The sequence below is a fragment of the Danio rerio genome, chromosome 2, assembly GCF_052040795.2.
Source record: "Danio rerio strain M-AB ecotype USA chromosome 2, GRCz13ab, whole genome shotgun sequence".
In the NCBI taxonomy this organism is placed as follows: domain Eukaryota; kingdom Metazoa; phylum Chordata; class Actinopteri; order Cypriniformes; family Danionidae; genus Danio; species Danio rerio.
Genome location: NC_141022.1, coordinates 30,264,894 through 30,291,929, shown reverse-complemented (window position 1 = coordinate 30,291,929; position 27,036 = coordinate 30,264,894). Strand labels below are relative to the sequence as shown.

At 33.8% G+C, this 27,036-nt stretch overlaps 3 protein-coding genes across 7 annotated transcripts; 2 read left to right on the top strand and 1 right to left on the bottom strand.

Annotated features, from left to right (window-relative positions):
- Positions 1-2,488: 2,488 nt before the first annotated feature.
- tmem59 (transmembrane protein 59) lies at positions 2,489-10,955 on the top strand. 2 transcript variants are annotated; one of them, XM_087239833.1, is made up of 8 exons: positions 2,489-2,696; positions 2,874-2,979; positions 3,299-3,393; positions 3,505-3,657; positions 4,359-4,431; positions 6,195-6,327; positions 6,429-6,546; positions 10,350-10,955. In XM_087239833.1, exons 1-8 carry the CDS (start codon positions 2,541-2,543, stop codon positions 10,503-10,505), a joined length of 990 nt encoding a protein of 329 aa, XP_087095959.1. In that variant the 5' UTR covers positions 2,489-2,540; the 3' UTR covers positions 10,506-10,955.
- Positions 10,956-12,423: 1,468 nt separating this feature from the next.
- lrrc42 (leucine rich repeat containing 42) lies at positions 12,424-19,250 on the bottom strand. Its single transcript, NM_199747.2, is given in 7 exon segments — positions 12,424-12,796; positions 14,187-14,265; positions 14,348-14,461; positions 14,547-14,632; positions 16,558-16,676; positions 16,799-16,930; positions 18,614-19,250. Coding segments are annotated over 7 exon segments (1,227 nt in total). The 5' UTR covers positions 19,054-19,250; the 3' UTR covers positions 12,424-12,539.
- A 545-nt stretch (positions 19,251-19,795) lies between these two features.
- On the top strand, positions 19,796-25,303 carry yipf1 (Yip1 domain family, member 1). 4 transcript variants are annotated; one of them, XR_015477692.1, is made up of 11 exons: positions 19,796-19,861; positions 20,020-20,073; positions 20,347-20,396; positions 20,532-20,686; positions 20,758-20,838; positions 21,015-21,102; positions 21,180-21,296; positions 21,930-22,096; positions 22,421-22,603; positions 24,333-24,536; positions 24,626-25,303. XR_015477692.1 is itself a non-coding variant. In NM_001003991.1 (10 exon segments), coding segments are annotated over 8 exon segments (921 nt in total). In that variant the 5' UTR covers positions 19,838-19,861; positions 20,020-20,073; positions 20,347-20,362; the 3' UTR covers positions 24,429-25,301.
- The last annotated feature ends 1,733 nt before the right edge of the window (positions 25,304-27,036 follow it).

The window sequence follows — 27,036 nt, the reverse complement described above, 5'->3', positions numbered from 1 at the left end:
CTCCCTTGCGTTTTGCTTGTAAGTGCATCCCGAATAAAAAGTCACATTTTTAAACCTATTGTAATAATTAACCCATTTTAAGCTGTTCAAGTTTTAAAATGGCACCTATTTTACCCCTTTTACAAGATTTAAGATAAGCCTTTGGTGTCTCTAGTATGTGTTTGTAAAGTTTCAGCACAAAATACCCATCAGATGATTTATTATAGCCTCCAGAATTTGCCCTTTTTAGTGTCTTGAGTACAGGGTAGCTTATTTTGTAGCCTGTTGCTTTAAATGCAAATGAGCTGCTTCTCCCCACCCACCGTTCCCACATGCATATCTGCTTCTCTTTGTGGGTTAGGTCAGATAAACAGCACAGTGACAGGGATGAAGCTGAAATACAGCTCATTAGTCAAAAATACCAAGTAAGTTTATTTCTTGTATTGATGGTGGAGTTTATTCAAGCCTTTTTGAAATGATGAGTCTCACACAAATGCCTGTTTCAGTAAAAACACACACACACACATTAGCATTTACTGACACCATGCAGCCGTGATGATTCTAGCGGTTAAGAATTACATAGCATTTTTACTCTCTTTATTACATTCATGCTCTGTTGTAAAAACGTTTTAAACTTATAAAGCTTAGAAAAATCACAGAGTTATATCAAATATTTTAATCCCAGTTTATTTGCCAAAAAAGTTCTGTGGACGTGTGTTTACATGTTATTATAGAAACATGGCACCTGTCAATCTATTTGGTGGGTCGGGAAAACCACACTCCTACGTCACATTGTGGTGGGCCTCAAAATCACTGGGATTTGGGTCCTATTTTAACATCAGGAAATTTTTAAAAAGAGACATGTGTTTATATCACTCCAACACGACAGTGGACACACTTTACATGCAGACAGTTATATCCAAACAGATTCCAAAAGTTGATATTTATCATAGGTGCCGTTTAAGATGGTATAAACTTCTTTTTGGGTCTTCCCCATGGGACCCTCAACATAATATATAAAAAAAATTACTGCATGTAGATAGACCCAGATTATATTCATAATAGGCAATTGTGTAAACCCTAGATGTAGCTACTCTTTATTTAGAACCAATGATTAAAAACTGAAGTTGCAGTAAATTAAATCGAGCATCACAGCTGTGACTTTCTGATCCTTTTTAGAAATGTTCTGTTGGTATAAATGAAATGGCTTGTTCAGACAAGTACCCCAAAAACAAACTCAGATGAGTGGGCTTGACAAACTGAATTAGACACCCTATGCTGGGGCATAGCATATATACAGCTACTCTGATTATTTGAAGTACTTCTTTTGTCCTCACATTTAAGACGCTTTTAATGCATCTGTCTGCTAAATGTATATATTAAAGCACCTATATTATACAGACAGTTGAATGCATTTAACAGTATAGGCAAAAATCTTTGTAAAGATGGGTTTTTATGAAGTTTTGTTTTTTTATTATTCAATCAAAAATATTCAGTGTTAGGGAAAATAAGTCCATAGTAATTAAAAAATAAAAGATTGCAATTAAAAAAAAACTTAATTAAACTCATGTCAATGATAATAAAATATTTTGGATTGCAAAAAAATAAACTATTGTCCTATTATACAGTTACCACAATTTTTGTTTTGTTTTTTTAAATCTTTCATATTTTAATTACAATTTACCTAAATTTTGTCAAAAACTTTATATGTTTGAATAATAAAGACACAAAATTAACCCTGGTCTCTGGCATACATGGTTTAAAAACTTTTAAACTCGCAAGCAAAGATTCTAGATGTGCAATAAATGACAGCAGAACAGAGACCAACATGAATAAGTGTGCAATGAAAATTGTGGTAACTGCATAATAGGACAATTATTTTTTTGCAATCCAAAATATTTTAATATCAATGACAAGTTTTTTTAATGAAATGTTTTTTTTTTTTAATTGCAGTCTTTATTTTTTTAATTACTATGTACTTAATATCCCCCTAAAACTAAATATTTTTGATTGAATAATAAAGAAACTAATCGAACTCTGGGTTTTATGCTATGCTTCCATGCACACTATGTGTGGCATTTACACGGTTTTGACCAGCAGGCGGCGGCAGCAGCATGTAGGCCACTTGAGATGTTTTGTTCATTATTTAGATCAGTAATATATGCCTAGAGTTTCGATCGATTCAGAGGTTTAAAAAACAGTTAAAAAAAAACAGTCTTTTTTAAGAAGTTTGTTTTTATATTTAAGTGTCAGCGCTCAAAATATTCCCACCAGTAAATAATAGTGTTGTTCCATATAAAACAAGTGAGGTAAAATATATTAAAACTAGTCAACACAATAACTACTGTACTAACAAAACCACGTTTACTAGTAGAAAAGGCCCACTAACAAATATGCAATAAAAAAAACTAAATCCATGTCCAAAACAACCTCATTAAATGTCTTCACGACGCATGCGCAGTGTGACAATCCAGGAAGCGCTTTCGAGTCGATCTCGCGACACTTCCGCAGATACACAAACAAGGAAGAGTCGTTAAGTCTATGTTTGCTAAATCGCAAAAATGAGTGCAATAAAGTCCTACGGGATTTTGATGAGTTTCTGCTGCATCCTTACAGCCATATCTGCATCTGCCGACGTCTTCGATGGTGTTTTGGGAAACACCGTGTCTTGTCATAAAACATGTCAGATGACTTACAGTTTGCACACTTATCCGCGGGTGAGTGCGAGACTGTCAGCTTGTTTACTAACACCGACGCGCTGTTAAGATTTTGAGGCATTCGTTAGTTTGCCTCGTGAATATTCTGTGTGTTGTTTGTGAAGTTTGACCAACAGCCGTGAGAAAAGCGGATGTGGACGCTTGTGTTTGTTTACTTGGCCTGTTTGTTTACGGTAGGAGGAGGCGCTGTACGCCTGTCAGAGAGGATGTCGCCTCTTCTCCATCTGCCAATTTGTGGGTGACAGCAAAGATCTCAACGAAACCAGATCCGAGTGCGAGTCAGGTAGGATTATAGCACTGAAAACTGCCAGTTTGTTGTGCAAACAGTTGTGTGTGTTTGACATTGAGATAAGTTTGGTTTCATATTCACTCGGAATTTCTCCTGTATTAAGAGGTCTTGCAAACTATAAAATAGTGAAATACAATTATCAGCCAAAGACAATCAAAGTACAGCAGTGTTCACAGTCAAATACGTAATGTTAAGGTTGTTTTGAAGTCATACTTGCATGTGATTTCAGATTGTATATTTAATGTACCATGGTAAACAGTATACACAACTTGTCACTGAACCAACTCAACTCAATGTGTTTGACTTTCTGCAGCCTGTCGTGAAGCCTACAGCCAGTCAGACGAGCAGTACGCCTGCAATCTAGGATGCCAGAATCAACAGCCATTTGCAGAACAAAGAATGGAGCAGGTGTGAAAAACCTTTGTCAATAATTGCCTTTGCGTGATCTGTTTTATTTGCACGTCACCCAGGTGCAGTCTGACATCATTCTATGTTTGTTCTTTTGTTTTGGATGAGAAGTTGACGATGATGATGCCCAAAATCCATCTGCTGTACCCGCTGACTTTGGTCAGGGGTTTCTGGGAGGATATGATGAGCCAAGCCCACAGCTTCATCACCTCATCCTGGACATTTTACCTGCAGGCGGATGATGGCAAAGTAGTCGTTTTCCAGGTGATCATTTTATGTCTTTTTATTGTTAGACTGTGTTAAGATGCTGAAATTGAGGGCTGTGGGCCAAAGTTTGCCTGTTGTGCATGCAATATAACAATATAACAGGCATTGTGTTTATTTTATTTTTGTTAGCTGTGTGTTAAAATGAAAATGCATTTTTGTATCATATTGTCAGTTGTAATACTTCTTTTGCTTTTACTGCTCTTCCCTCAAACAATAACAAGAGAAATCTTTTATTTTTGTAGTTCTGCATTTAAATTTAGACAATAAAAGTGAAGTTTGTTTTTGTAAAAAATGCATTTGTATATAATATTGTCAGATATAATACCTCTTCAACTTTTACTGCTCATCCTATGAGTCCTATCCCTTGAGTCATGTCTATATATCTGTTTATTTGTAGTTTTGTAGAATTTAGATATTGTACATGAGTAATTTAATAAGTGTAATATTAATATAATACATAATTATTTATAGTAATATAAGTGAGATTTTATATAATACACCTCTTTTACTTTCACTGTTCTTACCATGAAGCGTATCTTTATTTTTAATCTGTTTTTATTTTAACATTAGTTTTATTTTACATTGAAATCAAATTGAAATAAGTTTGATCTAAAATAATTAATAGAAAGTTAATTTTCATGCCTATGTCTGGGGAAAGAAAATATCAAATCAGGATTTGTTCTTTCTCTCATTTCAAGTCTGAGCCGCAAGTCCAGTATATCTCTCAGTTTGAGTTCCAGAGAGACGAGACAGAGGAGCCACAGAACACTTGTAAGCACTTGCATCACACATGTTTTCAGTCTTTAACATTAATGATTGCCATTAGGGATGTCAAGATCTGATCAAGTGATCGGAAATCGGGCCCAATCACGCGGTTTCAGATTTGATCGGAATCGGACGTTACCTCAAAATTAGGACTCAAATATATATAGAATTATATTTAGAGTTGAAGTCAGAATCATTTGCCCCCCCTTTGATTTTTTTAAATCTTTTTTTAAATATTTCCCAAATGATGCTTAACAGAGCAGGGAAATGTTCACAGTATGTCTGATAATATTTTGTTTATCTGGAGAAAGTCTTATTTGTTTTATTTCGACCAGAATAAAACAGTTTTTAATTTTTATTATAACACCATTTTAGGGACAAAATTATTAGCCTCCTTTAGCTATATATTTTTTTGATTGTCTAAAGAACAAACCATCGTTATACAATAACTTGCCTAATTACCCTAACCTGCCTAGTTGACCTAATTAACCTCGTTAAGCCTTTAAATGTCACTTTAAGCTGTATAGAAGCGTCTTGAAAAATATCTAGTAAAATATTATGTATTATCATCATGGCAAAGATAAAATAAATCAGTTATTAGAGATGAGTTATTAAAACTATTATGCTTAGAAATGTGTTGATAAAATCTTCTCTCCGTTAAACAGAAATTGGGGGGAAAAAATAAACAGGGTTAATAATTCAGGGGAGCTAATAATTCTGACTTCAACTGTATGTATATGTATGTCATTATTTTTTTAACACATCTATAGTTATGCTGTGGCACAGAGTTAGACCTCTTTCGTAACTTCACCCTGAAGCAGCAACGCGTGGGGCGTGACATCATTTTGTTGCAGACACGCTATTGGTTAAATGCCGGCAGCAAAGTAGAACACGGAAGCAGCTTGAAGTGGAAAGTGCGAGTATGTCTGCGTTCTGGAGGTATTATAAAGTTGATGATGACAACATGGCCATTGCAAACTGTAAAATCTGTAAACTTGGGATTGCCTGCAGCTTGCCGGGTATTTTAAGTTGAGGTGCTATTTGTGCTTATATTAGATTTTTTTATTATATATTTACTGCTGCACTAAAATATAGAAGTGAAGAATTGTTCAAGCTACCTCACAGAAGTGCTGTTTGTTAACAGAGTTGTTGAAGGTTAAAATAAGATGAATTAAATAAAAAAAATAAGAAGCGTCCTGGACATTTTTCTTTGCTATTCTTTTATTAACGTATCATAGAAGTATCGGATCAGGTTTGGTAACTTTAGATTCTCAAAATCTAAGATTTGTTCTGAAATGCACAAATGTTCTGCTTCGGCTTTTATTCTAATGATTCTTTTTGATAAAACAGAAAGAAACAGACAGTACTGGTACTCTATAAAAATAACTTATTTTAAAAATTATAACAACTTGCGACTGCACTAATATTCCGGCTTGTGTAAAAATGACATTATCCAGAGATAATTTTACTTTGACAACTGGATTTATAGAGTAATTTAGCTTGGGCTTCCTCACACAGTGAATGTTTTAGTACTTTGTTTTTCACTAAATAAAAGACGCTTTATATGTCAGTTTGCATATCGTTAAAACATCCATTACAAAAGGATCATAGACGATACATAATTGCACACCCCTAAACGTGATGTTATTAAATATGTAAATGAATAACTGGAGCACTAAAACCTGTCACCTTTTGTCTACACATTCTTAGCATCATTCTCCAAAGAAGTGTTTCAGGATCACAAAACTGACCCGCTGTGTTTTTAACAGTTATAGATGAGGGAGCGAAAAACCCCATTTATAAAGACTACCCTCGGAGCTTCATTCAGGAGAGAGACAGAGACATGTTCATGGACAGAAGCGGCTCTGAGGACGACTGCAATCTCTTCGGCTGTCTCTCAAGGTTGGCCTCTTCTTCTCCATTTGGATTTTCTGAACTCTTATTAATGATTGCAGTCTGTTGTTCTTGTTGAAGCTGAACCCTCTTGATCTTGTGTGCAGCAGAAACCCGTGGCTGCCCGGCTGGATCTTGACCACCACTCTGATTCTGTCTGTGCTGGTTCTGATCTGGATCTGTTGTGCCACAGTGTCCACTGCTGCAGAGCAATACGTCCCTGCTGAGGTAAAATGCTTTTGATTGGATTCAAATGGACTCTGGTGCAATTTCTCTGTTTGTATCTAAACTAGGAACGAAACAAGGGAAACTTTGATGATCGATTAATTGATAATACAACATCTAATGGATGGTTGGTTAAGCATAATACGACCATAATGTAAATAATTCAGAGGATTTGTGGCTTAGTCAACTCAAAAATATTTCTGACACCAGTTCTCATTTTGTATATGTTTTTACTAATGGGTGCAGGACACTACAGTTGATTCATGTAAGCGAGGATAGAATTCATAGAGTGGAATAAATAGCAAGAGGAAGTGAAGAGAAATGAGAAAAGCGAGTCTGAGAAAATGTTGAAGTTCGGGTTTGTATGAATCTAGTTGACAGCAGAGACTGCAGGCTGTCTTTGAGGAACAACAAAGTATTGGTAGTTGTCTGAATTACTCTTGGCTGATTGCACTGCATTACATACTGTAGTTTTCGATCAAAGTTATCTGACATTATCTGGATGAATTTGTTCAGACAAAGTTTTAGGTTCTTGTCAGATTTTATTTCAGTTTTCCATACTGATGATGTGAAAAAAGTTGTCTAAATTCTTCTGGTTTGTCTATTTGTGCAAAACATTTACAGCAGATTCGAGGGTAAAATGAAGCTTAAGCACATACGAGTTTATTTGAAACTCTGATACTATGTTTGGAATAACAGAATGGGCATTACGTTACTGTCCAGGGTTGCTGTGTTATATTGCATTGCATAGTGTTGCATTATATTGTTGCGTTACATTACATTGTTGAATTGTGTAGCGTTACATTGTTACGTTGCAATACATTGTGTTCAATTGCATCAGAGCCGGCCCAAGGCATAAGCGAGCTAAGCGGCTGCTTAGGGCCCCATGGCCACCAGGGGGCCCCCAAGAGTGCATGAAATTACTAACTTTCGTTTTTGTTTTAGTTTGTTGGAGAGTTTGGTTATAGATTATGGGTGGGGCAAATATATCAATATGCTCTGGCACCAAGAATCGATATTTATCTAAATGTACAAAAGATCTGAATTAATTAATCTACTTTACCGCTGTGGCTGCAGTACACCCAGCTGCCACCAGGTGGCTCTTCCCGTAATGGTGGAGCAACAATACATCAGAGACGCACCAGCCTTTTTAACCACTGACAGATGAGCGATTGCAATTGTGAAACTTCATACAGGAATATGGGCTCACACTATTTAATTCCGCCAACATATATAAAGATATCAATAATAGGACAAGAACACATAATTTGAAGGGTTTTTACTTTATTTAACCCTTGCAGACTTTTGCAAAGTCTTGTAGATGGTATTTCTGCTGAAAATATTAGATAAATTAAAAAGAAAAACTTAAAAATAATGCTCTTTAAATTGATGAGTAAATAACTAATGTTCTTCACTGCTGGAGGCATTATAAGTGCTCAGAGGAGTCTGTGCTCACCTTTCTGAGTATTCCAATCAGTTACTGTTCTTGAAGAAAATATATTAATCTAGTGGCAATGCAAAATTTTGCATGATTAAAAATAAACCAGGGCTATGCATAAAATACATCAAATAGGTTGGCCAAGTTGTAATAAATGTCTTCAGTTTACAGAAAACTAGAAAGCAATAAATTGCTATTTTAACTGTTTTCTAACATGCACAGTTGAAGTCAGAATTGTTAGCCCCCCTGTTTATTTTTTCTATAATTTCTGTTTAACAGAGAGCAGATTTTTTAACACATTTGTAAACATAATCGTTTTAATAACTCATTTCTAATAACTGATTTATTTTATGTTTGCCATGGTGACAGTACATAATATTAGACAAGATATTCTTCAAGACACTTCTATACAGCCTAAAGTGTCATTTAAAGGCTTAACTAGGTTAATTGTGATGCTGCTGCTCTGACTAATTTAGAGATGCGCCCTCTATCTCTGCATTTTTCAGCTTGTTAAACAGTTGTGTGCTTTTATACACAGTTGCAATACTATAAACATGTGCTTTTAATGAAAGAAATGCATCTTATAACTTTTTGATGCATTTTTTACTCTTCATTTGCTAAGAAAAATTATATATCATGGTTGGTTTTCTTGTGATCAAATTTCACAGCCATGTACTATGAATCATTGACAGTTGGTAAATACTGCAAAAATTCTTTCCTTTTTATTGTTTTTGTCTTGTTTCTAGTCCAAATATGTAAAAAATCTTAAAGAATAAACATTTTCTAGACAGATTTTCTGTGGAAAATGCTTCTTGATTTAATTTGATTTTGATTTAAAGTGATTTTTTTTTAGATATTTGAACTAGAAAATACAAAAAGTATATGTAAGGAAAAAAAGCATATTTTATAATGTAAGCAACACAGCTACAGCAAATAAAATTGATAACGCGTGTTTTAAATTTAAAGTGTGCAAATAATCAAGGATTAACAATAATTTATCATATTGTCTGCACCAAGGGGGCCCCAAATAAAATTCTGCTTAGGGCCCCCTAAAGGCTTGGGCCGGCCCTGAATTGCATTATATTCTTTTGTTTTGTTTCCTTGCTAGGTTATCATATGTTACAACTCTTCCTTATGTTACGTTTTCTAATGTTATGTTTCCTTATGTTACGTTTCCTTATTAAGTTACCTTATGTTTTATTACTTTGTTACATTTACCTTATGTTACATTTCCTTGTTACAATGTTTCCTTATGTTATGTTACCCTGTTACAATGTTTTCTTGTTACGTTACCGTATGTTACGTTATCATATGTTACAACTTTTCCTTATGTTACATTTTCTTGTTACGTTACCTTATGTTACGTAACTTTGATATGTTTCCTTATGTTACGTTTCCTTGTTACACTACCTTATGTTACGTTATCATGTTACAACTTTTCCTTGTTATGTTTCCTTGTTACGTTTCCTTGTTACAATGTTTCCTTGTTACGTTCCCTTGTTGCAACGTGTCCTTATGTTATGTTACCTTGTTCCAATATTCCTTGTTACGTTACCGTATGTTACGTTATCGTATGTTACAACTTTTCTTTGTTACGTTTCCTTGTAATGTTTTCTTGTTACCTTGTTACATTTTTTTTAATGTTGTCACGTTTCCTTGTTATGTTACCTTATGTTGTATTACCTTGTTACATTTCCTTATGTTACGTTATCGTAGGTTACAACTTTTCCTCGCTAATTTTCCTTATGTTACGTTTTCAATGTTACATTACTTATATTTCTTTGTTACAATTCCTTACGTTACGTTACCTAATGTTGCGTTTCCTTGTTACACTACCTTATGTTACGTTACCCTGTTAGCCTAGGTTACGTTTCCTTATGCTACGTTACCTTATGTTACATTTTCTTGAGTTACTACATTTCCTTTTTACAGTTTTACCTTATGTTAACTTATGTTACTAGGTTAGCTTATGTTAGGTTGTTACATTGCATTGTTGAATTGCTCTGTTTTTGTTACGTAATGTTGTTATATTGCGCTATGTTGTGTTGCATTGAATCCATTGTGGAACACATTATCAGATTGTGATGTATCTGAAATGGCTTAGCATGTCATTTTACTTAACGAACACTTAGCTCATGAACATTTAATACATAAATACTGAAATTTTCTCCATGTGATGTTAATAAAGACAGATGTGGTGGGCAAGTAACTAAACGACATCATCGTCGTAATTGTGACAACATACCACTAATGCAGACACAATGTTAAAATTTACGATCAATCGATGAAATGATAGTTAAACAAAGATCAATCATGGGAATTTAGTACATTGAAACCCAGAGTCTAAATGTTCTCCTCTTTTCAACAGAAGCTGAGCATATATGGAGACATGGAGTACATGAAGGAGCAGAAGCTGAGCCCGTATCTGCCGTCGTCTCTGGTCATTATCAGATCTCCTGGCTTTGAGGAGCAGCAAGCAGGACCTCTCCCTTCAAAGGTCAATCTGAATCAGTCTAGCATTTAACTAGTCCAACATCCAAAGAAACTGGAGGCTCCTGGTACATGTTTGCTACTTTTCCTGTCAAAGTTGTGATTTTTTTTGCTTTAATATGGGTATATGGGGAATATATTTTATTGGCGTTTTGGCACTTTAAAGGCATTACCTATCAGACGGAAAGCTCGGTAGGATCTGTTTTTCCTGTTTACTACACATTTGTAGAGATGAAGACTTTTTGGTTTCCTTTATTATCACTTCTTGAGTGTTCTCAGTGTGATCAGTAACAGCTTGTGATTTAAGGTTCAAGATGTGTTGCACAATGAAAAACATTAACATTTTGATTTATGCTATAGTTGCAGGGAATGCAAATTGTCAAAGAAACAGGGATAGGGAAGTCAGTAATAGGCAATGTGATATTTTGCAACCTGTCAGATTTGTCATCTTGATATTGTTAATAAACAAACCTACTGAAAACCATTACATCATTTTGTCTTTTTAATTAAAAGTGGGAGATATCTGGCATATTGTGTAATTTCAGGAGCGGTTGTTTTTTTAGCATGTATTTTGTCATTTGTTTCGATAAGTCAAACTAAGCCTGGGCGATATGGCAAAAATGCGATCTCTGATTATTTTCCATATTGAATGATAACGATTCAAGGATATATATTTCGATATAAGTGGTTAATGTTTTCAGATGTAAGAGAACCCTAACAATGACTGAAGCTACAGAAATGATAAGGTTCATTTAATGGTGTAACATTTTTTCGGCGGCCGGAAATTCAGCACATCTATAATATCGAGACTTTTAGATTCCAACTGATGTATATTTCTGCTATGTGTTTGGCTCTTAGATAAATATAGAGTAAAAAAAGTCCACAACTTATCAGTTATTGACATAAATTTCATCGCAATTCAATATATCGTTCATCGGCCCAGCCCTAAGACAAACCAACAATTTGCATGTCAATGCTGGTAACAACACTGGTTACAAGTGTTGATATGTCATCCAGGGCAACAAAACCAGTCATAAGGGTCCATTTTTGGAAATTGAGATTATATAATTTGAAAGCTGAATAAATAAGCTAACAGATTAATAGATAGGATGATATTTGTACATCTGGAATTTGAGTGAAATTTGCCTTTAAATTTAGTTTTTAGTTATAAAAATTTAATTTACAGTAGGAAATTTACAAAATGTCTTCATGAAATATGCTCTCTACTAAATATTATGATGATTTTTGGCAAAAAAAAAAAAAAATATATATATATATATATATATATATATATATATATATTTTTTTTAAATGTGAAACTTAACACTGGCTTTGCAGTCCGGGGTCACTTTTGACCATTTCTAAAGGCTTTACAGCACCATGATTTTAAATTTTTACATGTTATACATATAATATATAATGTAATATGTAATATAATGTAATATATATATTTTAAATGGACATCAAATATCTAAATCCTCATATGAGGCTATGAAATGCCGTCTTGAAAGTTATTTGAATTAGAAATACTGTTTATCTATGTTTTGGTATTAATTTAGCAGAATGCTCAAAGTTCAAAGATTTAAAGAGTACTGAAACCAGAAAGCATGGCAAGACACACTTCTCTAAGTTCCTTATTCTCAGAAATCCATCTATCAATTTATCATGCCTACACACTCACTTTACTTACTTTAAATGTATTATGCCATTTGGGAAAACATGAGGTAGAATATTATTATTATTATTTTTTTTAGCTGTAATTTTTTGTTTTGTTAACCGTTTATCATATAGCTTTAAAATTTCAACTCTTAATTAGTTTTAAGTATCATGGAAGCACCATTTAATGAATTAAACCATGTACATTTTTACACCCATGGCTATAAGCCAAAACTATTTCCCATAAATCCATATTTGGCATCCACTGAACATGCTTGAAGAAATGCAGACTTATGTACAAAAATAAAGCAGCCGTTTTTAATAGTAAATGATCTAATCTAAAAGCACATCAGTGTCACCTTCCTCACAGAGGACAGCACTGCAGAAACATCCCATGACTGTGTGTTTCCACTCAGTAACTATTCAGCAGATGTAAATCTTCCACAGACAGAGGCAGACGCTTTGCCACTGGAGCTGTACTTTGCTCTTCCTCTGTTGACAGTCTCCTCTTCCTGCTCTTGTGTGTTGAATGTGTCTCCCCTGAAGGTGAACTCTGCACACAATCATCAACCTTACAAAAGTGAATGGGCACAGCTTTATCTTTGTTTGTGGCGTCACTTGTTTCAGACCAGGAGTTTAACATCTCTCTGACGAACTTTTCTCTTCCATCTAAAAAACAAGAAAAAAAGGAAAAAAACATATGAAGGGCAAACTTTAATGTTGCCTAGCCTGAACATTGGGGAAAAAATTATATTACTAATGCTTTGCCTCTTACACTTTACACACCTGAAACTTGCCTACAGCACTTATTCGTTGTTGCTCTTATAGTTGTGTAAATTGCGTCCTTGTCCTCATTTGTAAGTCACTTTAGATAAAAGCGTCTGCTAAATGACTAAATGAGTTCAAACTGACAGGATATTCTATGTGACCGCTAACCAGTTATGAGATTATGGGTGATTGCTAGTGTTGCTATGGTATTTTTGGACAGACAGACAGATAGATAGATGGACATATGTATAGACGGACAAATAAATGGATGGATGGATAGATAGACAGACAATCGGATGGATGGATAGATGATAAATAGATAGACAGATAGATGGATGGATGGACAGACAGACAATCGGATGGATGGATAGATGATAAATAGATAGACACTGATGGATAGACGGACGGATGGATGGACAGATAGATGGATAGATAGACAAATGGATAGACAGACAGACAGACAATGGGATGGATGAATAGATGATAAATAGATAGACGGATGGCTGGACAGACAGATAGATAGACAGACTATCAGATGGATGGATAGACGGACAGACGGACAGATAGATAGATAAACTGACAGACAGACAATCGGATGGATGGATAGATGATAAATAGACAGATGAATAGATGGATGGATGGATGGACGGACGGACAGACAATCGGATGGATGGATAGATGATGGATGAATGGACGGACGGACGGACGGACGGACGGACGGACGGACGGACGGACGGACGGACGGACGGACGGACGGACGGACGGACGGACGGACGGACGGACGGACGGACGGACGGACGGACGGACGGACGGACGGACGGACGGACGGACGGACAGACAGACAGACAGACAGACAGACAGACAGACAGATAGATAGATAGATAGATAGATAGATAGATAGATAGATAGATAGATAGATAGACTATCAGATGGATGGATAGACGGACGGACGGATAGATAGATAGATAGATAGATAGATAGATAGATAGATAGATAGATAGATAGATAGATAGATAGATAGATAGACGGACGGACGGACGGACGGACAGACAGACAGACAGACAGACAGATAGATAGATAGATAGACAATCAGATGGATGGATAGATGATAAATAGATAGATAGACAGATGGACCGACAAACAGACAGATAGATAAATAGACAGACAGATGGATGGACAGACAGACAGACAGATAGATAAATAGACAGACAGATGGATGGATGGGTAAATGAAATAAATATAATATTAAATATATAAAGTCAAATATAATAAATAATATGAATAAACTTACAGAAACGAAGGGCATTTGTTCTTGGTTTGGGGTCTTTCTTTGGCACTTCTGCTGCTGTGATTTCCCATTGGTTTATTACCTTGTTAAAGATGTAAACAGTGACACATAAGCCCAGTGTAAACCTCTACAACAGCAACACTATAAAACGCTGCATATGTTACCTGTTCAGCCCAGCCTTCTGTTTTACAGGCAGTGTGTGTGAAGTCCATCAGAGGAGTCTCAGAGAGGGCCATTCCCATCTTCATCCGGAAGAAACCTTTCAAGGACACGTCCATCTGCAAGACATGATCATAGAAGACCTTTAGGAAAACGTCAACAGCCCATTAAGTGTTAATGAGGTTCTCTTTTTCAATGTCTTACCGTCACTTTTGTTCCAGATAGGTCTAGTTTCTGTAGTGTTTTAAAGCATGTTAGATATCTGAGCCCTTTCTCAGTGATGTGATTCTCTAATCAACAGAAACACAAGTGTGTAAATTAGAATACAATTGCATTCAAACCAAATGATATCCAGTATTAGATTTTACTTGCATTTAAAATCTAATTTATTCCAGTGTTCATTTATTTAGTTTCATTATTCCAGTCTTCAGTGTCATACTGTCCTTTAGAAGTCATTCTAATTTTTGTTGTTGTTGTTGTTGTTGCTCAGGAAATTATTTATTCTTCTTATTTCTAGCGATTTTGAAATTAGTTGAAATTAAAATTAGTGCTGCCTAATATTTTTTTCTGGAGGCCTTGATACATTCTTTAATGGAAAGAATGTTTTTACTGTTTTCTGGTCCACAATGTTTTTCTATACAAGTAGTAATTATTATTATTATCATTATCATTATTATAGCTGATAATTTCTTCCCAGAACCACATGGTGAAAAACACCACAATGCTCAAAATTTAAAGTGAATCAAAACCTTTTATCGAAGTTGTCTTAACACTACTAAACACCCATTCTTGTCTTATGACATTCCTGAAAAACCTTTTGATTCACTTCAAAGTGTATTTTTTTCTAAACAACTGAGAATTGAAGGGCCTCATAAGGTGAAAACTTGATTTGAAGTGTTTTTAACTTTTATTTTGTCATGCTGATAACCTTTTGTAGCATTAGAAATGTATTCGTTTTCAACTGATCAATTTAACGCATCATTACTACAAAATGTCATTTTTTCCCTGCGGAATTAAAGCAACAAAAGAACAGCAATATGTAAAATACTATTACAAATAGAGGGCCAAATATTTTTTTAATAGAGTAAAGAAAAGAATAGACAGTCTTTTAAGTTCACATAAACCAGAAGCTGCGACCATTTTTTCCCCGTATTGTGACGAAGTTTATGGAGAATAAAACCTGCAAAAACAACAAATAAAAAATATGCAAATATATAAATAAATGAGTAAATAAATGCACAAATTCCTGCATAAAAAAACAATAAATAAATATGCAAATAAATAAGTAAATGTATAGTAAAAAAATCCACAAATACCTTTAAAATAAATATATAAATGATTAAAAGTGTGGGCAGGTAAATAATTAAAAAATGACACACATGTTGGGGGAAAAAGAAAATGCTAAACTGAAAGTTTTTTTCCCCGCCCTTTCAAATGTTTGTTTATTTCTTGAACGTAGTTGCGCATTTACTCTTCCTCAGGTCAACATGCTAATGAAAAAAATCCTAAGTTTTTTCTAAAAATCAGTGGGGGGTGGGGGGTTGGGGAAATAAACTTTCAGTTTAGCATTTACCTATTCCCTCAACATTCGTGTATGTTATTTAATTCTCTACCTGCCCGCACAATTAATTATTAAAATATTTATTAATGCATACATTTGTGTATTTTTAATATACACTTATTTATTAATATATTTATTTATTTATGCAGGAATGTATGGATTAATTTACTCATTTATTAATATTTTTGCACATTTATTTATTTATTGTTTTGGCAGGTTTCGTCCTCTATACAGTTCCTAGAGAAACGGAATATTAAATGAGCAAACAGTGGGCGTGACTTGTTTTTCTACTGTGAGCTGATTGGATGTAGTAAAGTAGGCATTTTATTTTTTTAAAAATCTGCAAAATGGTTTGGGGAGAACTATTGCAAGCTACAGACACCCCCTTCTCACCATTTATGTTTGTAGTCAAAACTGACAGTTGAAGGGCCGTGATTAAGTATGTTATCAGACAATTTCACTGACAAAAACAGGAAGTGCATTTTCACATCCCAATTAATGATTACAAAAGCTAACTATTATTTTTTCGTAATGAATTGTTCAGAATACTAGCAATGTGAGCTAATAAAATCATATGGTTAGTTTCGATGTCATGTGTACTTTAATAACAGAAGTTCAAGTGTGGATGAAAAGACTCCAAATGCATGAAGTTACCCGAAAGGTCTAAAAGCTGCAGGTTTTCTAGGCCTTTTTTCATCACCCTCACCGGCGCCGTCAGTCTCTGCAGGCCAGCATCAGAAAGGCAGTTCGCACCCATGAAAAGCTTCACAAGACTACAGAAAAAAGGGAGGAATAAAGGAGATTTCATCATCAAAGAGAGCAAAATATAGACCCAACAATTATCTTTCATGTTATTTCTGTTTTTGCAGTGAACAGAATTGTGTGTTGCTCATACCTGCTGAGAGCTTTAGATGTGATGTATTTAAAAAGCTCATGGTTGTCACCTAATCTACATCCATAAAGATCCAGACACTCCAGACGCTGAAACTGTCTGATCTCCTCCAGCCTTTCTGATATCAAAAGGTACCTGAAAACACAATAATACTTCGGTAATCTGTCTAGCTTCTGATTATGGAATAGAGATGGGCAGTATTTCAATGAATTGCTTTTTATTACTCTTGATTGTTATTGGTTTTGTAGTCAAGAAAATGTATTTTGTATTGTATTTTGACTTTAGGCTTATTAATCTAGTTTTTTGTGTGTGTGAATATAGCATACTAGACTAGTATAGTTTTTGACTAATGAATTATGATAATGTAATTTTAAAAAGTGTTGTGACATCCTTTAAAATTGAATCAGACTAAATTAAAAGTGGTAGTGGTTTTACAGTGTCTGGCATCTGAAGCTGCCTGTGACAGTCAGAATGCACTAATTCAGTTTTTTTTTTTTTATTCGTTTTGAATGTCAAATATACATAAAATTAAGTAAAAAAAAAAAAAAAAAGAAATGGAAAATGGATCAGTATATTGGATTCGTGCATCAATCTTAAAATGACAGCATGCTGATATACTGTACCGATTAATGTTAAGATGAGACCAGGCAGACACTTGTCAATTATGAGATTTTAAGCTTTTTTTATTTGAATTATTTATCTATTTATTTAATGTAGAAAAAAAATGTAAAGTGTTTCTTTCTGTGGTTGCATTTGATCAACTTGTGTCTGTATTAGATTTAAATTACAATTACAATACATATTTTAAAGTAAATTATACTAAAAATTTTTTTCGCCTGGACTGAGCCATAAATATCCATTTGAACAGCACTTATACAGAACAAACTTCACACTTTTAATCATTTCAATACTTACTATAATTTCATTTACCTGCAACAAACATACTCTGTGTATATATATATATATACGTATATATATATATATATATATATATATATATATATATATATATATATATATATATAAATATATATATTTTTTTTTTTCCTGCAGCAAAATTTTGCATTGTTGAGGTTATATGTTAGGAATACCAGAAGATGGATTCACTGAAGGATTAAACCGTAATGGAGTGAAAGTTTATCATTTGCATGTGTTTTTAAGAGCAGCCAGTGACAACAGAGTTAAAATTACTCAAGCACAAGTTATTGTAACTAAAAAATATGTATATATTGAATTATTTAAACAATAAAGACTATATGCTGTTATTTTACATTTGATTATTCAATTTCTGTGCCTGAATACTGGGATGTAAAATATTTCACTTCTACCTTTCCAATGATAATCCAGAATAATTCTCATAATTTTTCAGAATAATCCCAAATCAGTCAAATTTAATAAATTCTTTCCAAAAAGAACCATTACATCTGGTGAAATTGTATTCATATTGCAATATAGATCGCAGCAAAACAAAATATCACAATGTCAAATGTTTCCGATATCATGCAGCCCTATTATGGAGTGAAAATATATAGTTTGAAAATGATACTTTATGAAATCAAAAATAAAACTATTAGTTATTTGTTTGGTACCACACTGCACTTTTAAAACTCATTGCTTGTATTTTTGTCTTCTGCATAACAACTTCCTTATATTTTGATTATTTTGATTAATTTCATTTCTCAAGCCAGTATTTTTATTAAATAGATTTAATAAATCAAGTATTTGCAATTTGAAACAAAATGTTAATGCACTTGTACCCTTCCCTGCACATAAACACACAGCCATGTGATGAAGTGGTGTGCACTTGACAGTGGTCACCTGTTCCTCAAACACAGGGATTTGAGCACTAGTTCTCCATAGGCCTCGCAGAAGAGCTGTAGAGCTCTGGATGCAGTGCGAAGCTCAGCGAATTTGCCTCTTTCTTCCGCGGCCGAAAACAGTTTATCGGCCATTTGCTCCGGAAAGCCCACCAGTGAGTCCACATGCTCGACATGGTCAGCGATGAACTGCAGAGAGATGTCAAATAAAGTCTTGACCGAGTAGCGCAGGCTGCCCTGTTTGTTGTAGGTGAATATGAAGTGGTCTCTTCTTTCCGCGCGGCTCGCGGAGGGTAAAGTGTCGATGCAGAGCTGAAAAGTGAAGTCCCGGGTGAAGAGTCTGTTTTGGGGCGGAGGATCTACGGTCTTGACGGCAGAGACGCACCGCAGCTCTCCGTTCTCTCTCACATACACAGCGCCGCAGTCCTCGCCTAAATACATCCTCACCAGCTCTCTTAAACCAAAACCTAAAGTCTGCACTATTAGTTACTATTTTATTGGTATTATTAGCATTAAAGTACTACCGAACGAAGTATCTGTATTTTGTAAAATGTAGATTTGAAAGAGACGCGCTCTTCATCCTTCATCCCGCGTATGTGTCGAGTTTTATATACATTTCAAAATAAAAGTGTATCACTAAATAAAAGTTGATCACTGAAATCTTTAAATAACACTACTAAAGGAGTTTCACAAGTGGTTTCATTTAACGTGTTTAGCTTTATCATTCAAATGGTTCAAATTAGATTTTTTTCACCCGTTTTTCAAAGTCCCCTATATTTTTTACTATGTTTTTCCTTTATTTTTGTTTCTTTGTGAACTTTTTTGTTACTTTTGTTTTTACTTGCATTATTCTTTTGTTTTTATTTATTATTTGGATTTTCTCCATTTTTCTATCTAATGTAATCATTTGAATTATTTAATCATTTGAAGGATCTCAATGGAGACATATTGTCTTCCATTATGTTGTTATTATTAGAGGTTATTTTGTTGAGATTTATTACATTCACTTGTAGATATTTTTGGCGTAATAATAATAATAATAATAATTATTATTATTATTATTATTATTATTATTATTATTATTATTAGAATAATAATAATAAGAAAAGTTCCCCAAATGCACATAAAAATACCAGTTAGGTAACGTTAAAGACTTTTATTTTGTTACGCATTGCTTGTTTCCGCGTTTCAAACTTCACACATTCAAAACAAACTTTAAAATCTTGAAACATTTAAGAAGCTTTGGCAGGTAAGTTGAACAAAACGCGACCAAATCATCACAACATCTATGTATTGTAGTTATATGTGTGTTAAGGCATCAGATAAAGTGCAGCTTCGAAAAACAGCGCAATTCTAACTAGTTTTCTGTCTCTGATTTAATATCCGCATTCGTCTGATTGTCAACAGGTTGTACACACGCACTCCTGACATACATGTGATCAATACACGTCGGTTACAGAGGTAAGTCGTCTGTGGTTCATAACTCTTTATGCTTAAAGACATGTACTTCACTCGTAATATTTCTTCATGTACACTAAGATGAAGGATACAATGAAAGTAAATAGCGACTCTATAGCCAGTCCCCCAAATTCTGCCTAATGAATCCTTCTCTAACAAAGTAATACAAAATGAAGAAATGAATGTAATTTCTGACTAAACTATGCTTTTAACAGTCTACAATATCACAGTATCAAATTATAGATTGTTTCTTTTTTTGCATGTTTGCATTCACAGAGCACTTAAATCTGTAATGGCGAATTCAGATTTTCTTCTGCAATTTCAAGGTGAGTACCTTAAATATAATAATATATTTATTGAATCACTGTATTATATTGTATTCCTTTTAAAATCCACATGGAAGTGTGAAATCTGTTTATTAATCTTGAATTTTGCCCAACTTGTTTTTTTTATTGTGCTAGAATTTGAGGATAATCAAGACTTTACCCAAAATACCCAAGAAAGCACAACAGTGACCATCGATGACCCCATAAAATCACGAAAACAAAGAAATGCTGCTGGAACAGAGTTTGAGGGGGAAGAGGATGATCCATTGGAAAACAGCGACAAAACCAAGGTCGGTGGAAAACCACTGTGAAAAATGTCCTTTGTTCAAACACATCATCATAGACTTTCTGTGTCAAACAGCTTCTGTCGGGTGAAAGAAAAAGTGCACCCTTCTGGACATTTGAGTACTACCAAACATTATTTGATGTGGACACTCATCAGGTGAGTGATCTGAATCTTTACTGCAGAATTTGCCATTTCAATATATTTATAATAATTGGCATTTTAATGTAAAAGGGCTTTCATTGTGTTGTTAAATACAAGTAATATTTTAGTATTATAGTAAAGTTACTGAAGCATAAACAATATAAAAATTCCTTGTGTTTGTTTATTTTTAGGTAAAAAGCAGAATACTTGGTTCGGTTGTGCCGTGGCCTCGAAGAAACTTTGTTGAGGTTTATTTGCGGAGTAATCCAGACCTGTATGGTATGTTAAATGAAACTAAAACTGGCTAAAGCAGAAAGAAAGACTTTTCTGAATGTTTGTACATGTTGTTATTACAGGACCTTTCTGGATCTGTGCCACTCTTGTATTCGCCATTGCTATTAGTGGAAACATCTCCAGTTTTCTCAGGCACCACGGTCAGCCAAAGTACAAATATGTGCCCGACTTTGGGAAAGGTTTGTGACATTTTGTTTGAAATGCGGTGCATCTGGAAAGTATTCATAGCTCTTCACTTTTTTCACATGTTTTATGTTACAGCCTTATTCCAAAATTGATTTAATTCATTTATTTATTAATTGATCATATTATATTGTTATTATTTTACGTTGTACTGTATGTTATGTAAAGTGAGAAGCAATTTCTATGTTTTTTTAAATAGTACAAAATATTGCGTACTTCTACATTTTACATTTATAACACAAAGACTTCACATTCGATAAAAAAAAACACAGTTCAGATGTTTAGGGATCTTTTTTAACATACTTTAAAAATGACCACTATTTAAAGCAAACCTTTTCTGGTTTATTATATTTTAAAAATAATATTTTATATTTAATTATTATTAAATTTGATAATTTTGCCAATGTTATTAACTTCCTGCAGCCCCTTCTACAGGTTTCAGTGTCACATGTTTTGTTAAAAAAAACTTTATCATTATCAATGATGTATCCAGTTGTGCTAATATTGTAAGGGAAACTTAGACTTCTTTTTTCAGGATACTTTGATAAATATAAATAAAAACCAGCATTTATTTCAACTCTTTATTGTCACTATTGTCAAAAATGACTCCTATTTCAATTTTTGTTTAGTTACCATGGCAGCAACAGCAATTTACAGCTACGCATTATTAGTACCTTTGGCTCTATGGGGTTTTCTCACCTGGCGAAACCGAACGATCGCAAGCCTGGTGTCCTACTCCTTCATGCAGATAGTCTGTGTGTACGGTTACTCGCTCTCCATCTACATCCCTGCTGTGGTGAGAATAGTCATAATATATGCATCCATATAATCCGTGCATAATTGGCACGTGATTTCTGTTTTCACGCATGCTCATTCTTATTTAATAGAGTTTATTAACAGTCTTTTGTGTTGTCTTTTAAGTATTTTTTACCGCACTGCAATGTTTTGCTGTAAATAGACAACAATTTTATTCAGAAATGTCTTTAATACAATTTATAATTTTTATTATGTATATTTTTTTATTGTAAATCTTTGGTTATTTATTCTGAGATCACCATTTTATTATTTTAAAAAGTGAATAATTAAATGAAATAAATCTTGTGTGTTGAATAAAACCCAGATCGTGTGGATAATACCGAGTGAAGGGTTGAGGTGGTGCTCCATCGCTGTAGCTATGTGTCTGTCAGGATCTGTGCTGGTGATGACCTTCTGGCCAGCCATCAGAGAGGACAAACCAAGGATCATCATCGCCATTTTATCCACCATCGTCATTCTTCATGTCCTTCTGGCAGTTGGTTGCAAGGTATGTTGGTTGTGTTAATTATTTGATCAATCCGTGTCAGTCTATACTGGATATCAGGAACTATTGAATATATATTGTGCAAGCTCATCTAGCTAAGTTTAGTTTATTTTACACAATATTCATTCATTTTTCTTTGGCTTAGTTCCTTATTTATCAGGGGAATGACCCACAGTGGAATGAACCACCAACTATTCCGACATATGTTCTATGCAGTGTATGCCCTTTCAGCTGCAACCCAGTACTGGGAAACAAACATACTCTCTCACATTCATACACGCACTTATACACTAAGGCTAATTTTGTTTGCCCAAATTCACTTATAGCGCATGTCTTGTACATGGACTGTGGAGGAAACCCTCACCAACATGGGAAGAACATGCAAACTCCACAAAGAAATGTTAACTGGCCCAGCCGGGACTTGAACTAGTGACAGTGCTAAGCACTGAGCCACCCTATTTTAGAAAATGTTTAGACAATATAGATTTGAATACTGGCAAATAAATAAATTAATTGATACCTTTGTGTTCATATGTATGTTTATGATCTAGTACTCTATTCAATTTTGTTTTTCGTAAGATTTGAAAACCTATAGTTACATTTTTCAAACTTAGTGATCTCCCTTTTTAAGTGACTAATATTATTAAAGGTTTGAATAGACTACTCAGTTTTGTAGGATATTTTTGGTGGAAAGGGGAAATGTGGTGGAAAACTAAATTTTTTTATTGTTAGAACTTAAGAAGCTTTTTGTTAATTTGAAAAATATTATTGCGAATAGTGAATATATACTGTAGACTATCGAAAAATATACAGCCTAAAGAGGCTAATAATTTTGACCTTAATACGGTTTTAAAAAAATTAAAACCGCTTTTATTCTTGCCAAAATAAAGCAAATAAGACTTTCTCCAGAAAAAAAAATATTATCAGACATACTGTGAATTTCCTTGCTCTGTTAAAGATCATTTGGGAAATAAAGAAAAACAAATAATTTACAAACAGATCTAAATGTTGTATTTTTAACAGATTTTTGCTAATCTTATAATTCATGCACATTTTTCAGACTGTATATTTAAAAGGTACAATATGTAGGATTTTTTTTATTAAAATATCCTGCATAAAATCATTAGAATGGTGTTTACTGGTTTATGCAATTAAATTATCGCAAATGTTTTAAAGAATGTTCAAATTATAAAAAAAATAAATATTGGTAATTTCATTTACTTATACTGTATACCCAAAACTGAAAATTCTTTCATTATTTACTCACTTTTGCAAACCTTTAAGAGTTTCTTTCATCTGTTGAACACAAAAGAAAATATTTAGACTTTTATAGCATTTGTTTTTTCTCTACTATAAAACTCAGTGGTTACAGTTTTTCAGCATTCTTCAAAATATCTTCTCTAGTGTTTAACAGCATAAGGTTTTTACCCACTTGCGGATAAATAAATGGTGAGTAAATTTTCTTTTTTTTTTTTTTTTTTGGTAAACTCTTGATCTCTTCAAAGGATCAAACAGGTTGGTGTCAGTTTTCCCACTGGAGTGGTGTGTTCCTGGAAACACAGTCATTCCACTGTCTTGGACATATGCCAGACTGTGAACACAACCATATCCTCATCGCTATCGTGTGCCTTCAATTACATTCATTTAATTAGGGAATGCAATGTTAGCTGAGATTAAGGAACAAAAGGACTGTCAAAGTATGAAAGATTTGTTCCCTCTCTCTTTTTTGCAGGCTTGTTTCTTCAGCACATACGAGACAGATCCATCAGCGGACAACAATGAGCCTCTGAAAGCCGGCAGCACTTTATCATTCACAAAGGCGAACTGAACCACAGCCGTGGGTAGACACAGGACTTCAATGAGGGGGCATATACTTTTTGAGTTTTAATCGCAATAAAATGGCATTTCAGTGTCATTATATTGCAGACGCTGATTGGTAAAAGAAGACATTTTGTTAACTTGAGACAAAACTTCCTGTGCATAATCAGTGCTCCTCCAGAGACTGTTATTCTCCTGTAATTGCAGCGTCTCCTCTTGCGTTATTAGAGAGAATCAGGTATCTTGATAATGAGATGAGCCGTCTGGATTCTTCAGTTTACAGTCGGTGAAGGTAATGCCTGTTTTTAATGGTTTGGTTAATGTATGTAGGTGAGCAGGGACGGTGAGAGATGGGCATCTACAGCAGGTTTGATGTTTTCTGATTTGAGATGCAGACACATGTTACTGTTACAAATCGAGGACATGTATATACTATATAGCTGTGGCTTAAATATTTATGCGATAATTGTGAACTTGAGATGGTTTCAAAAGGTCACTCTACTGTTTTTTAGCACTTTGGAACTTGTACATGTGCTTAAAATGTTTAATGCTTTGAAGTACTATACAGTGGTGGAGGGAAAAAGGGATGAGTTCATATAAAAAAAGAAATGACAATATGTTATGCAGTAATAATGCACTAAAGATAGTTTAAGTAGAAACCCCAGTTCTCTATGGCGGCAGTTTTTTCTTGTTCTTCTTATTTTATAATTATGTACTGTATGAATTGGGATTTTTAATTATGCATTTTCTTTCAACATGATACTTTTAGATGAATTGAAAATTTAACTGTATTCCAAGACATCATGTTGTTATTATGATTCAGTAGTTTTTCTTTCTATTTAAAATCACACACACACACAAATAAAAAACAAAATACTGAGCACATGCTATTTGTATACACTATTTTTATACAATTATTAATAATTTATCTTTGCTCAAAAAATTTATTTGATCTGCAAATGGATTAACAAACAAATTCTTAAAATATTCAAAGTATTGTCAATATTTATTTACATTTTAAGAATGTCACCCCATTTTGAAAATGATTATTTTTATCCTCATCTTATCCTATTTATTTCTTAGTGAATATAAACAATGTATTTTGGTGCATTTAAACAAAACAGATTTATTAAACAGATATATTTATAAAAATTTTAGTAGACCAAAAGATTTTAGTCACCAAACATATTTAGAAATTGAAAGATAATACAAATACATTCAGGGAAAATAAAAAATTACAACCTACAAAATTTCAACTAAATTTTTTAACTTTTGTTTCTCTTAATTTTTCCTTTTTAGTTTATGTTTAGTATTTTTCTATAACATAAATTTGAGTGTACTAGATTTTGGACCGTTATCGTGTTCTGTAGACTATCAAATAATATAGCTTAAAGGGGCTAATAATTTTGACCTTTTTTTTTTTTTATTAAAAAACTGCTTTTATTCTAGTTTAAATAAAGCAAGTTAGAAAAAAAAAACGGCTGGGCCAGTTACCATTTCTGTGTGGAGTTTGCATGTTCTTCCCGTGTTGGCATGGGTTTCCTCCATGTGCTCCGGTTCCCCCCACAATCTAAACACATGCGCTATATATATATATATATATATATATATATATATATATATATATATATATATATATATATATATATATATATATATATATATGTATATATGTGTGTGTGTGTGTGTTTGTATGTATGTATGTATGTATGTATGTATGTATGTATGTATGTATGTATGTATGTATGTATGTATGTATATATATATATATATATATATATATATATATATATATATATTGTCCGTATGTATGTGTGTGTGTGTGTATGGGTATTTCCCAGTACTGGGTTGCGGCTGGAAGGGCATCCGCTGCATAAAACATATGGCGGAATAGTTGGCGGTTCATTCCACTGTGGTGACCCCTAATAAATAAGAGGCTAAGCTGAAGGAAAATTAATTAATGAATTATCTGTATCCCATAGTCATGTAATAAATATTCAGCTGTTTTTTTTCCATTTAAACCCACACGCACACAAATACAAACCAAAGAGCTGAGCATGTGCCAGGCGTAGAATGATTTTCCATTTATTAAGTCTCAGTGATTAATGATGAATTTGATATCCAGTGGGTTTGGGTGCAGATTTCATCCTCAGCATCTTCAAGATTAACGAACAAAGGTTTATTGTCGTAGATAAAATCTATCTTGTCTTGATGTCAGGATCTGATGCAGTGCAACGTTTCGATCATCTCCTCTTACCATCGACAGTGCACTTTTCACCTTTATTCCTCACACTCATTAGATAAATGATTTTCTTAAAGTTGGCATTGGCATTATGAAATGGCCTGAGCTACATTTTCCAATTAACAAAATAGAAAAATTGTGTCACTTGAAACTGTGCCAATGTGTGGTGTGTCCTAATTAAGGGTCATTCTAGCCTTAGCTTAGAGTTACACTGAAGCAGCCTCCCAAACCTGTAACCTTTGTGGAGGAATGTCAGCTTCACTGTTTCCCTTTACACGCTGGATTAAAAAGCAAGCGCTGGACCTGCTGACGTTGTCGCGTTAATGACCTGCAAATGGAAAAGCTATTTAAAGAGGCTCTGACCTGACGACCTGTT